The sequence below is a fragment of the Rhinoraja longicauda genome, chromosome 2 (genome assembly GCF_053455715.1).
Source record: "Rhinoraja longicauda isolate Sanriku21f chromosome 2, sRhiLon1.1, whole genome shotgun sequence".
Lineage (NCBI taxonomy): Eukaryota > Metazoa > Chordata > Chondrichthyes > Rajiformes > Arhynchobatidae > Rhinoraja > Rhinoraja longicauda.
In genome coordinates this window covers 92,127,825-92,141,797 of record NC_135954.1, presented here as the reverse complement: position 1 = coordinate 92,141,797, position 13,973 = coordinate 92,127,825, and the positions used below count along the sequence as shown (strand labels likewise).

The following is a 13,973-nucleotide window of genomic DNA, read 5'->3' as shown; positions in this document are numbered from 1 at the left end:
CTCCTCAAACCCCCAACCAGTTCAACTCCTCCTGGACCTCCCCTACCAACTGTCACTCCTCCCCATTCCAAGTTCCGTGACCCCACCCCCCAAGCCGATGGTTCGCACCACGCGTGGCTCACCGCCAGGGACCACCACAAGCTGAACATTCTAATGGTCTGGTTGGACCACAAGAAGACTGTGTTCAGTTCAGATCATCACAGCTTAGAAAGGATATCAAGGTTCTTGAGATGATTCAGATTCAAAGATTATGGGGAGAAGACAGGATAATAGGGTTGAGAGGAAAAGACAGATCTGCTATGATTGAATGGTGGAGTAGACTCGATGAGCCGAATGCCCTACTTACGCTCCTATGACTTATGAACAGATGAATTTATTAGATTGTTCCAGTGATGATGGATTTTAGCTACAAAGTTGGATTGGAGAAGCTGGGCTTATTCTTCTCGAGTAAACCAAAATGTTGACCATCCCTTTGCCTCCATAGATGCTGCCTGACCCACTGATGTTCCTCCAACAGGTTGTTTTGTGCTCCAGATTACAGTCTCCATAAGAATATAGCAGGTTTGGATCAGGTAGACAAAGTAAGGCTGTATGATTAGTTGAATGAACAAGAACGGAGATAGAGTCAAGGTTTTGGGTAAGAAATGAAGGTACGATCTGATCAAGTATCTCTTTTTTTTTTTAAAGGTTAATGGTACTGACCTGGAACTTGCGACCGACAAGAAGGGTAAAAGTACAGATATCAATTATTTCAAAATGGAATTCAATAGGCACTTGAGGGAAATACATTTAGGGAAATGAGACTGATTGAATTACTCTGCTGGCAGCTCGTATGGGCTCAATATAACTTGTGTGACATCACAAGACTTAAATTAGAACAGCACAGGGACAGGCCCTTTCGGTCCACCATGTCCATCGTGGCCATGATGTCAATCTAGCAATCAAATCTGCCTTATGCATGGTCTATAATCCCTCTAATTTCTGCTTGTTCACGTGTCCAACTTAATTTCTCTAAATATTGCTATTTTATTTGCTTCTATCAATTCCCCTGGCAGTGTGCTCCAAGCACCTATCACAGTCTGTGTAAAAATACTTGTCCCAAAATACAGTGTTGAAGTTAAATAAGCACAAGGTCAGTTGGTGTAGTTAAAGTCCATCATTTCACCTTGCTTTACAAGAAGGTACCCTGTATATCCATTTCAGAAGTCACTTTCTCCCCAACAATAAAGTTATTTTAAAGGTGCAATTGAATTCAGCTGATTCTGGATAATCCTCAAAACTGCCAGTTATATAGAATATGCAGAGATATTTGACTCCTTGTCTAAGGGAGATTATCGCCATGAAAAGAAAGTGAAATTGTATATCCTCAAGTGCCATCTGTTCATATTCAAATCCCATTCCAGCAGAAACCAATAATACACCTCTGCTGGCAAAAGCACTGCCAAGATATTCCAATGATGTTCTTAGTGTAAAAGTCAACAACTGATCAAAATTCCTACTCCATTTAGCTATAAGGTCACAAAAGTCTCAGGGAATTCATGAGTGAAAACTAAAGCTATCCGCAGAAAAACACCAAAGTATTTGAGTTGGATGTATTGCAAATCAATTAAGAACAATGATAACATTATTTAACTTTGGATGATTAATAAATTATATAGATACCATATTCAATCTTACAAGTACTAGGATTTAATCCCATTATAATTGAACGCATATTCCTATGGAATTTTTTCTCTCAACTCGAATACTCTCACAGGAGTACATTCTTGAGAAAGGGATTATGATTGTTGTTTTGATTAACTAGAAATGGCTATCTCCCTTCTTCCTGATGCAGGGTCTCAATCCAAAATGTTGATTTTTCAGTTCCCTCCAGATTCTGTCTGACCCCCTGATCTCCAGATTTTTGCTCTAAATTATAGCATCTGCAGTCTCATGTGTCTCTAGAAATTGATGTTACAATGTTTGATAAAACATCATTAGCGAAATATCAACAGAGATTGCCTTCTTGGTTTCCAAAGCAAATCTCCCCAGCTGTTAAATTGTAGCCTGCAATTGTTGCACAAGTATTAATAGAAGAGCGCCGTACCAGTTTCCAAAGCAAATCCCCCACCACAAACCGTTAGCTTGTGCCCTTTGTCCTTGGTATACTAGTTCAGTTTTCTTCATACATTTTATTTTTGTTTTTATTCCCCATCTTAAAATTTTCAGCAGTAATTGTAGATTTGGCAAGATCAAATTATTATCACCCAAACTGCAATAACACTTCAAGTAAATACTGTTTACAAGCAAAACTATTTTCCTTACCATTCACTCTGACCACAGCTTTAGTACACGTTGCCACAGTGTGACACTCATAAATTGCAGCATCCTCCTCAACACTTTTATAAACAATTAGTCTGGCTTCAGTCCCAGAACGACTGATTTTATGCTTGGATGTATTTTTCAAAAGCTTTTCATTCTTAAACCATTTAACTGTACAGTCTGGTGTGGACGTTTCGCAGTGTAAGATGACATTCTCCCCTTCTATGACATCAATTGAAGCTGCCAAGTCTTTTGCTATGTAAGGTGGCTTTTCTAAAAGAATATAAAGATATGTTAACTTAATAATGTCTTCAATTACTTCCCTTCAAGTAATATATTTTATACATGAGGTCATGTACAATGTAACCAATATGAATATATTGAAAAGAAATAGGAGAAATCACTGCATTTGCATGGCTGAATGTTTCTACAAAAACGAAAGATGAAATGGGATGTATTTAACAGGAATCTTTTCCTAACTTCATTTATATGATGCAAAGAATGCAGTAATGACATTGTTATATATTACAAGTGCTTGAAAGAATAAATGCTGACATCTAACATATAAATAAATTTAAAACACTTTTTAGACTATTTACAAACTCTAAAAATATTATTTCCTTCATGGGGCATTGATATTCTGCAGTAAAAAGTGAAAAGAAACAAAATAACTTGCATGAAAATAATAAAATAATGAAACATCTGTTTCATTCTTGGGAGATTGTTATTGGATAACTAAAATGTACAAATGACTAAATCAGAAGACATAATAGTGAGAAACAATATGAAGTTCAAGATTAAAAATTGAATTTATCTATCCGAGCCAAAATTTATACCAAAATATCATTAACATTTGAACGAGGGGGATTAAAGGCTATGTTGCCAAGTTTGCGGATGATACGAAAATAGGTGGAGGGGCAGGTAGTGTAGAGAAAGCAGGGACTCTGCCGAAGGACTTGGACAGGTTGGGCGAGTGGGCAGAGAAGTGGCAGATGGAATACAGTGTAGCAAAGTGTGGAGTCTTGCATTTTGGTAGTAGGAATAAAGGAGTAGACTATTTTCTAAATGGGGAGAGAATCCAGAAATCGGAGGTGCAAAGGGACTTGGTAGTGGTGCAGGATTCCCAAGAAGTTAATCTGCAAGTTGAATTGGTAGTAAAGAAAGCAAACTCAATGCTGGCATTTATTTCAAGATTGCTCGTGCACAAAAACAGAGATGTAATGCTGAGGCTCTATCAGGCACTGGTATGGCCGCATTTAGAATATTTTACAAGAATAATCTCAGGAATGAGTAGGTTAACCTATGATGAGCGTTTGTCGGCACTGGGCCTGTACTCACTGGAGTTTAGAGAAATGAGGAGGGGACCTCATTGAAACATACCGAATAGTGAAAGGCTTGGATAGAGTGGATGTGGAGAGGATGTTTCCACGTGGGAGAGTCTAGGATAGAGGTCATAGCCTCAGAATTAAAGGACATTCTTTTTGGAAGGAGATGAGGAGAAATTTCTTTAGTCAGAGGGGTAATTCTATTCCTATCACTTATGACCTTATGAATATAATTACAACAATTGGATAATACAGCACTAACTGCGTTGTCTATGAAGGTCAATTTTGTGGCCAATTATCACACATTTAAGGTAGTAAACAATGATTATGCCATTGCTGCATTTCTTTACAGATGAAAGCTTTAATTCTGGAAGCCATGGTTTACCTCAGGCAAAAGGAAGCAAACAGATTTTTTTATGAAGCTCTAGATGCTTTTGTCAAATAGTTGCATAAAAGTCTTCTTCCCATTAGCAGTCAGGTACTAGTTCAAGCCAACCACCAATGTGAGGTGTTAACCCTCCAAGAACTGGATACAGTGTCACATTCTCATGTGTATGACCAAATTTACGGTCATGCCAAATTCAATCTTCTGTCAATTGCACCAACACATTGCTCAATAGATGTAACCCTTTCAGCTATTGACAACAGTATCAAGTCTTATATTTACAGTGCCCTCCCTCCACAATGTTTGGGACAAATACCCATCATTTATTTATTTGTCTCTGTACTCGACAATTTGAGATTTGTAATAGTAAAAAATCACACGTGTTTAAAGTGCACATTGTCAGATTTTAATAAAGGCCATTTTTATACATTTTTGGTTTCACCATGTAGAAATTACAGCTGTTTGTATACATAGTCCCCCCATTTCAAGGCACCATAATGTTTGTGACACAGCAATGTCATGTAAATGAAAGTAGTCATGTTGCATATCCTTTGCATGCAATGACTGCTTGAAGTCTGCGATTCATGGACATCATCATTTGCTGAGTGTCTTCTCTGGTGATGCTCTCAGGCCTGTATTGCAGCCATCTTTACCTTATGCTTGTTTTGCAGGCTAGTCCCCTTCAGTTTTCTCTTCAGCATATAAAAGGCATGCTCAATTGGGTTCAGATTGGGTGATTGACTTGGCCAGTTCCTTCTCTCCTCCATACTTTGCTCTTCCCATCACTCTGATATAAGTTAATTTTTGTCTCATCTGCCCACAAGACCTTTTTCCACAATTCCACACCTGACTCCTGAAGAGTGTTTCTGATCTGTCGGACAGGTGTTTGGGGATTTTTCTTTATTATAGAGAGAATTCTTCTGTCATCAGCTGTGGAGGTCTTCCTTGGCCTGCCAGTCCCTTTGCGATTAGTAAGCTCACCAGTGCTCTCTTTCTTCCCAATGATGTTCCAAACAATTGATTTTGGTAAGCCTAAGGTTTGGCTGGTGTCTCTAACAGTTTTATTCTTGTTTCTCAGTCTCATATTGGCTTCTTTGACTTTCATTGGCGCAACTTTTGTACTCATGTTGATAAACAGCAATAAAATTTTCCAAATGTGATAGAAAGACTAGAGGAAAGACTGGGTGCTGAGAGCTCTCTTATACCTGCATTAAAAAGGTATTTAAACATACCTGAGCAATTACAAACACCTGTGAAGCCATGTGTCCCGAACATTATGGTGCCCTGAAATTGGGGGGACTATGTATAAACACAGCTGTAATTTCTACATGGTGAAACCAAAATGTATAAAAATACCCTTTAATAAAATCTGGCAATGTGCACTTTAACCACATGTGATTTTTTTCTATTACAAATCTCAAATTGTGGAGTACAGTGGAAAATAAATAAATAGGTCTTTGTCCCAAACATTTTGGAGGGCACTACAACATCCACACCACCTACTATCATTATAATAAGGCTCAAATAATGCTTCCGCATAAACCCGCTGTCTATTCCAAACAGACACATTGTGCAGGTTATCCGCGCACATGCACACACAGGATCTGAAGCATTAGCACAAATGACACAAATCTCAACCCATCAGAGAAGAGAATGCCGGCTGGCATCGGACCATTGCATATATTATGTTCATTTTTACTCCAGTCATTTGCATCCCATTTCCTTTCATTTTGCTATCTATTCTGATTCACAAGGTGCAGATAGTTTAAACATGCAACCCTTCCATGCTGTTATCCTACCTTTTGTACCTTTACACCTTAAATGAACCAAGAAGCCACATTGGCAGCCACACTTTTTTAAGTAGTATAAGAAAATAACTGCAGATGCTGGAAGAAGGGTCTCGACCCGAAACGTCACCCATTCCTTCTCTCCCGAGATGCTGCCTGACCTGCTGAGTTACTCCAGCATTTTGTGAATAAAACACTTTTTTAAGTGCTCTACTGTTATTTCTTTTATAATGGACTCCAAAATGAATAGTTTCTTCACCACCGATTTCAGGCTAACCTGCCTATAATTCCCTTTTCTTGTCTCTACCGCCTTTTAAAATATTCGGGTTACATTAGTCATCATCCAATCTGTTGGAACTGTTGCAGAGTCTAAAGAATGACCACTAATGCATTAATTATTTCTAGGATCACTTCCTTTAACATTCAGGAATGCAGACTATCGGGCCCTGAGGATATATTGATCCAGTTTCACCTCGCATCATTTCTCTACCATTACTGATATTATTTTGTCCTTTCTTTTCTTATAGAACTTTGGGTCAGGTAAACAGGCCATTTAGCTCAACTCACCCACATCAACCAAATTGACTGCACGAACAATCCCAATTCACTGCGCCTGGCCTCTATCCCATCCCTCGAAACCTTTCCTATCCATGTATCTCTCCTAGTGTCTTTTGAATGTTGTAATTCGCTACCAATTCCTCTGGCAGCTTGTATCTCATACATTTTATCTATTACTAATTATTTTATAAACCTCTGTTAGGTCCCCCTCAGCCTCCTACACTCTATGGTAAAAGAACCCAGACTATCTGTATAACTAAAACCCTCCAAACGTGGTAACATCCTCATAAATAGACAATAATTTTTGCTCAGAAATTATTCCTGTATTTAATACCATAACTGATGAAGGCAAACAGACCAATTGCCTTCTTCACTACCCTCTCTACCTGTGTCAGCACTTTCTCAGAACTATTTAACGGCACCACAATATCCCTATGTTTTACAATACACCCCAGGGCTCTACCATTTATTGGGTAAGTCCTGACCTGTTTTGTCTTACCAAAATACAACGTCACATTATCTGAATTAAACTCAATTTGTTATTATTCCTCAGCCTATCCAACAATTTTAGTATCATCCACAAACTTATGAACCATTCCATCTACGTTCTCATCCAAATCATTAGTATAAATATTAGCTATTTCCTCTCACTAGATGTTACATTCCCCAACATCCCTGGGAGGTGATTCATATCCTCCTTCGTGAATGTTCTCGGCAAGCTCACTCTCATTATTTTTCCCCTTTCCCATGGACCTTTGTGCTGAAATCTAAACAGCTCCTAGAAATAAAGTTGGCTACATTTTTCTGTCCTTTTCATATTTTCCCACTGGTATCCCCAACATTCTCTCCATGGTTGAGCCATTTTTCCCATCTTATTTTTGGGCCAAACAGGAATGAACAATTGTTATAATTCATGGTAGGAAGAGGGGATGAAATGACACATTTAGAATAAAAGAGGTCCCTGGACAGAGCCAACAGTCCTTTCAGGTTAGGCAGAGGTTCACTTGCACCTCCTCCAACTTCATCTACTGTATTCATTGTTCCAGAGTCCGGTGTGGACTCTGAAACATCAGTGACACCAAACGTAGACTGGGCAATTGTTTCACTGAACACCTTCACTCAGTCTGCCTGGGCCTATGTGATCTCCCGGTTGCCAAACACTTTAACCTCCCCTTCCCATTTCCATACTAACCTCTCTGTCCCGGGCCTCCTCTATTGTCAGAGTGAGGCCAAACGCAAATTGGAGGAACAGCACCTCATATTTCGCTTGGGCAGCTTACAACCCAGCGGTATAAACATTGATTTCTCTAACTTGAAGTAATCCTTGCATCCCCTCTCTCTCCGTCCCTCCTCCCCCCTCAGTCATATTAATTTCACTGTCGATCTGGTGAGTTTCATTGTCTAGCTCGTTTTCACCTAGCCCACTGCTAACAATGGCCTGTTTTCTTTCTCATTGTTACTTTTTTGCATATCTTTCATTCATTTGTTCTATATCCCTCTATATCACCATCTATATATCTCGTTTCCCTTTCCCTTGACTTTCAGTCTGAAGAAGGGTCTCGACATGCTGTCTGACCCGCTGAATTACTCCAGCTTTTTGTGTCTATCTTCGGTTTAAACTAGCATCTGCAGTGCCTTCCTAAACAGTTAAAATTCTGAATTGGGCCAAGGCCAACTTTGATGCAAATGGACAGGAACGTGCTCACGTTCATTGGAGCAGGTTATTTGCGGGCAAAGGAACAACCGAAAAGTGGAATGCATATGTGTGATAACAAGAGTTCAGGGCATGCAATTACAGTGAAGAGCAAGGCAGGTGGGCGTGAGGAAGCTTGGTTGACAAGAGAAATTGATGCTCTGGTTATGTAAACGAAGGGGGCATGGGACAGGGACAGGCAGTTGGAATCAAGCGTATCTCTGGAGGAGTTTCAGAAACCTAGGAGTTTAAGAAGTAAATCAGGTGGGCAAGAAGATGGCAGGAGATAGCTCTGGCAGATAATATTAAGGGAAATCCAAAGATTTTACGTACATTAAGGGAAAGAGAATGACGAGAGTGAGAATAGGGCCCCACAGAAACTAAAGAAGTTATACATGTGTGGAGCCACAGGCTATGGTTAAGGTCCTCAATGAATATTTCTCCATTATTTTATACCATGGAGAAAGACATGAAGACTGGGGATCTTGCGACTATTAGTAGAAGTGTCTTGAGGACAGTCAGTATTATGGTAGAAGGGTGTGCTAAACCCCCAAAGGCATATGAAGGTAGAAAAATCTCCCAGGCCTGATCAGATATATCCGAGAATGCTGTGGGAAGCTACAGAAATTGCAGGCCTGGCTTAGACTTATGAATCATCATTAGATATAGGTGAGATGCAGGAAGACTGGAGGGTGGTTAATATTGTCCCTCTATTTAAGGTGGGCTGCAAGATATATGTGCGATATACCTTCCTGAAGCCTCTCCTTCTCATAGCTCACTCCGCCACCTCTATTTGTAAAATCAGCAAAGCTGGGGTACATTACACCTGATCTCCTTCTCTAAATCACGGATATAGATTGTGAAAAGCAAGGATCCCAGGACCAATCCCTGCAGCAGCCTCTTATTAATTCAAAGCTATCCCAACTTTGCTGACAAAAATGCACTGATCTGACCAGTGCTTTATTATTAACATCAACTTTCCATTGAATGGAATAAAGAAACTACCTCAAAATCTTTGGAGAAACTACAGTGTGCAATTATACATAATCGTGATGTTTTTTGTTACAAAAAACGCGCATCATGGTTTACTGAAGGGAGGAAATGCTTTTACAGTATTTATCTTATTGGTAAATTTCTCATGTTATTTCAATATATTTTTAATAAAAACTTTACCTTTCACTGTAAGGACAACAGAAGTTTTCTTATCTCCAGCCTCAAATGTTATATGACCAGAATCTTTGACTGAAAGTTTTTTAACTGTTAAAGTATGATAGCCATTCTCTAGCGCTTTGATTTCATTCACATCATTGGTATGGAGAGGTGTTTTATCCAAGGACCACTGTACATTATTATAATCTGATGGTGATATCCGGCATTTAAATGTTGCCGATTCTCCTTCAAAGACTTCAACATCTTCAAGATCTTCAACCATTCGAACTTTCTGACCTGTAATTAGTACATAAGAATTGCATACTTTCTTCCTTTGCAGGAGGACCAGGAGGAGGAGCAAGTTAGAATTCTTCTTTTAAGAACTAGATTTAAATCTAACCCATACTGATGAAATGAAGATATTCTGTCTTTGATGTTATTAGTAAAACAAGTGTCAACATAGTTTTCAAACAACGTAAGTACACAGCACAGTTTTCTTTTCACAGATGTAGTTAGCTGAAATGTTATGAATCTTCACGCAATTTGTTATTTTGGAGAGATTGTCTCTGAACCTTTCAATCTCTCTATTCGTGTCGATCAAACTTTTAGTCCTCAGGTTGAATATTTAAATCTTAAATATTAAAGTGGGCAGGACCACGAGTTGTTCACACAGTGACAACACACCTGTGATGCACAATGCCTTTTGATGGATATGCTTGATGTTGCATAGTTAATTCCTTGGATGAAGTAAAATGGGGATCTTGGCCAACACACAAACAATTCCTGCTAGCCTGTAACATCTTAAAGTTGAGGTACAGCATACACTTCCATGAATTGGAAGGCAGTAAATGTCCATTATTATGGCTTTTAAATTGTCAAAGACAGTGCTCTAGAAGATTAATGGGCATTGAAGATATATCCAGCAGTTGAGAAAAGGGTGTCTACTACTATGCCTGGTACAAACAGTCTAAGATTAATATACAATCAATGATTGGCTCCTAGTTCGGTAAACAGTGCAAAATAAAAATGGATAGATAACCTGAATAAGGCTGCTGATTCCTTCACATTACCAAAAGATTTAAGGAGTTCTTTCTGCCATTTCTCTTCTGAGTTCCATGTGCAGAAAATTACCCACAATTAATGTGGTTATACTAAATGGAACCTCAGACCTGACCACAACACCCAAAGTCTCATATCATATTTCTGGCTTCCAGAGTATCAAAAAATATGCAAGAAGCAACAGTCCTTTTCCACTAAAAGAAATCTTGTATTCATTAATTAGTGGAATTGTGGAGACATAATAACAAGTGCAGGGTGAATAAATCTAAGGCAATCATCACTAACTAGCAGCAGATATGACAGAACTGATGGGTTACATGCATGCTTGCAACAGAACCTAGCAACTAATCAGAGCTCTCTCATATTGACTTCTGGTTTCTATTCTACGAGTTTGCACCCTTTGGTTCTGATAAAAAAGAAACATAGGCTGCCTGCTTGAAGCATTTTCGAACAACCAAATGAGAGATTCTGTAAATATTCATGTACTGTCTTGAAACCAATTTAAGGCACTTCAGAAACAGAATGAACAACTAGACCAGCAGGTTTATCTTGTGGTAGAAAGCTGACTAGGTACGCTATTTCAGTTTGACTAAAGAGCCTCTTCGTGTACTTCTCAGACAGATCCAGGAAACCCACTGTGACACTGCAACTGCATGCTGGAGAAGGCTATGTTCAAGTGGCCTTCCTATTCCTTTGTCTCTTCACATGCTTAGTTAATGTCAGTCAATGGCCTGTTGAGGCTGTTGTTCATGCAATTAAATTAAAGTGGCAAGAATGTCTTCTATCATAAGCGACATGCACATTGACAGCCTTTAGATAATCTAATGGTACAGAAAATACAAATTTCAAAGAGAAAACACCTGTGGTAATTCAAAAAGTACTATAGCAACCAGATACCCACAATCCTGTCGTTTATAGTGCATCCTCTATTATCTGGAGGCAAAACTTTCATCTTTGCTCAATTTTATAATCAGATTAGTAACCTATTATTACATCGGCCTCTAATTTGCATGCAGGTCATACAGTCTTCTCACAGCTGGCTGGATCTGCAGAAATATGACCAGAATAACCAACAACCAGCTGATATCAATAAGGATCAGGTAACATGTATCCCAAAATGATTTTATTTACCGCATCCACTCTATTTAGACATGTGATGGAGAAATAAAATCATTCCTTTTGCACTTCTTGAGCTTATATTAAAAAACTATTCATTAAATACATATTCTAGATGGATGTGTACAAGTCAGTGGTCAGATGAATCAGGAGGTTAAAGAAGTGTCATCTAGATGCCCAAATTGCATTAACGCATCAGCTACCCACGATCTACACTTATTTATTGGGTGGTAGTTGGGAATATTGATAAGAAATTGGGGAATGGGTTGGGAGAGTTGAGGTTATTATCTAAAGGTCCTTTTTCAGCAGCTATCAAGAATTCCTTTAAGGTCAAGATTGCGTTTGAGGCTCGTTCTGTGTGAGATTCAATTATGCCTTAGGATTCTGACTTGCATGATGCGATGACCACCAACCATTGGCAGCAAAAGGCAGGGAATAGATTGAAGAAAATCAACCCCAGGATTTGGAAATTTGTACTTTTTATCCCATACAATGAAAGTTATGATTAGAACAAATTAATAGTGAAGACTCAGGCAAGACAAAGAGAATTAGATTTCTCACTGACCAAAAGCATTTGCCATTTACTCAGGAACTGTCAAAAATGTTAACATGATGTATTAAGTATACAATATTTAGAATCATAGGGTTATACAATACAGAAACTGACCCTTCGGCCCATGCTAACCTTTTTACCCATCTACACTAATCGCATTTGTCTGCACTAGGTCCATATCTTTATATGCCTATTCTACTGCATATCTACATATATTTTAAACATATTGTTGTATCTGATTCATCATGTCATCTGGGAATGAGTTTCACATTTTAACCATACTCTGTAAAAGAAAACTTTCCCCTCAAATTCCCTTCATAACTCCTCTCACCCTGAACCTAAGCCCTCTTGTTTTTGATACCCCTACCATAGGAAAATATGTTATCTACCCTAGCTGTGACTCTTTATTTAGTAAAAGTGCAAAATCTAATGACAAATATTAACAATATCAACTTTAGATGATTGAAATTGCAAAACAGGTTCATTAGTCTCAAAAGTTCTCAAGTTTAATACTGTGTTCCAGTAAATATTTCAGTAAATTCAAAATGTCCTTCTATTCCCAAACACTCAAAAAGATGACTTAATTGCATTAAGAAATAATTGTCTGTCTCATTGCAAATATGTTCAAAAATGTTAAGCTTTTCTAAATGTGCTGAACAGAATTTGATCTAAGAAACTTGGATGGGGTGGAATTTGTGAAATATGTTCAGGAAAGCTTCCTTATGTAGATGGCCTTTTGGAAAGTCAAACCAGGGCAGGACATTCACGATGAATGGCAGAGCCCTGGGGAGTGTTGTAGAGCAGAGGGATCTTAGAGTGCAGGTATATAGTTCTTTGAAAGTGACATCACAGGTATATAGGTCAAGAAGACTTTCAGCACATTGGCCTTCATCAGTCAGGGTTATTGACTATAGTAGGGATGCTATGTTACAGTTGTACAGGATGTTGGTGAGGCCATATTTGAAGCATTATGAACCATTTTCGTCACCCGGTTGTAGAAAAGAGTGCAGATAATATTTATGGGGATGTTGCCAGGACAAGGGCCTGAGCAACAGGGAGAGGTTGAACAGACTAGGAATATATTCCATGCAACAGGAGGATGAGGGGGTAATCTTATCGAGGTGTATAAGATCGTGAGGGGATTAGACAGGGTAAATGCACAGTCTTTTACCCAGAATAGGGGAATTAAGAACCAGAGGACATAGGCTTAAGGTGAGGGAGGAAATATTTAATAGGAACCTGAGGGGCAACCTTTTTTTTTACACAAAGGGTGGTGGGTATATTGAAACAGCTGTCAGAAAGGATAGTTGGGGCAGGTACAATCACAACGTTTAAAAGGCATTTGGACAGGTATATAGATTGGATAGGTTTAGAAGGATATGGGCCAAACGCAGGCAGGTGGGACTAGTGTAGATGGAGCATGTTGGTCGACGTGGGCAAGTCGGGCCCAAGGACCTGTTTCCATGCTGTATGACTCTGCTGCTAAACATAGTCAACCAAATACGTAGCACGGTAGCGCAGCGGTAGAGTTGCTGCTTTACAGCGAATGCAGCGCCGGAGACTCAGGTTCGATCCTGACTACGGGTGCTGCACTGTAAGGAGTTTGTACGTTCTCCCCGTGACCTGCGTGGGTTTTCTCCGAGATCTTCGGTTTCCTCCCACACTCCAAAGACGTACAGGTATGTAGGTTAATTGGCTGGGTAAATGTAAAAATTGTCCCTAGTGGGTGTAGGATAGTGTTAATGTACGGGGATCGCTGGGCGGCACGGACTTGGTGGGCCGAAAAGGCCTGTTTCCGGCTGTATATATATGATATGATATGATGATATGATCATAAATATAACATTCAAATACATGAAATAAAGGTAATATCAGTTAATAACCACTGGTAAAAATGGAAGATAATTAATTATTTTCTTTAACTGTTAATTAATAACAGTATATTTTCCTCCCTTGAATGATTATGTTTCATATCATTTCAAAACAATAAATTAAAACCAAGTATTATATTGGGGCCATGAAATTATTTCTTGTGGTGGACATAAAG

General features: G+C 38.9%; 1 protein-coding gene across 1 annotated transcript in view; it reads right to left on the bottom strand.

Moving 5' to 3' along the window:
* obscnb (obscurin, cytoskeletal calmodulin and titin-interacting RhoGEF b) overlaps positions 1-13,973 on the bottom strand; it is a 368,207-nt gene that overhangs the window by 251,126 nt on the left and 103,108 nt on the right. The window contains exons 33-34 of the mRNA XM_078423526.1: positions 9,223-9,495; positions 2,305-2,574 (exon numbers count right to left, since the gene is read on the bottom strand). Of these exons, the coding sequence (XP_078279652.1) occupies positions 2,305-2,574; positions 9,223-9,495 (543 nt within the window). The remainder of the gene's footprint in view (positions 1-2,304; positions 2,575-9,222; positions 9,496-13,973) is intronic.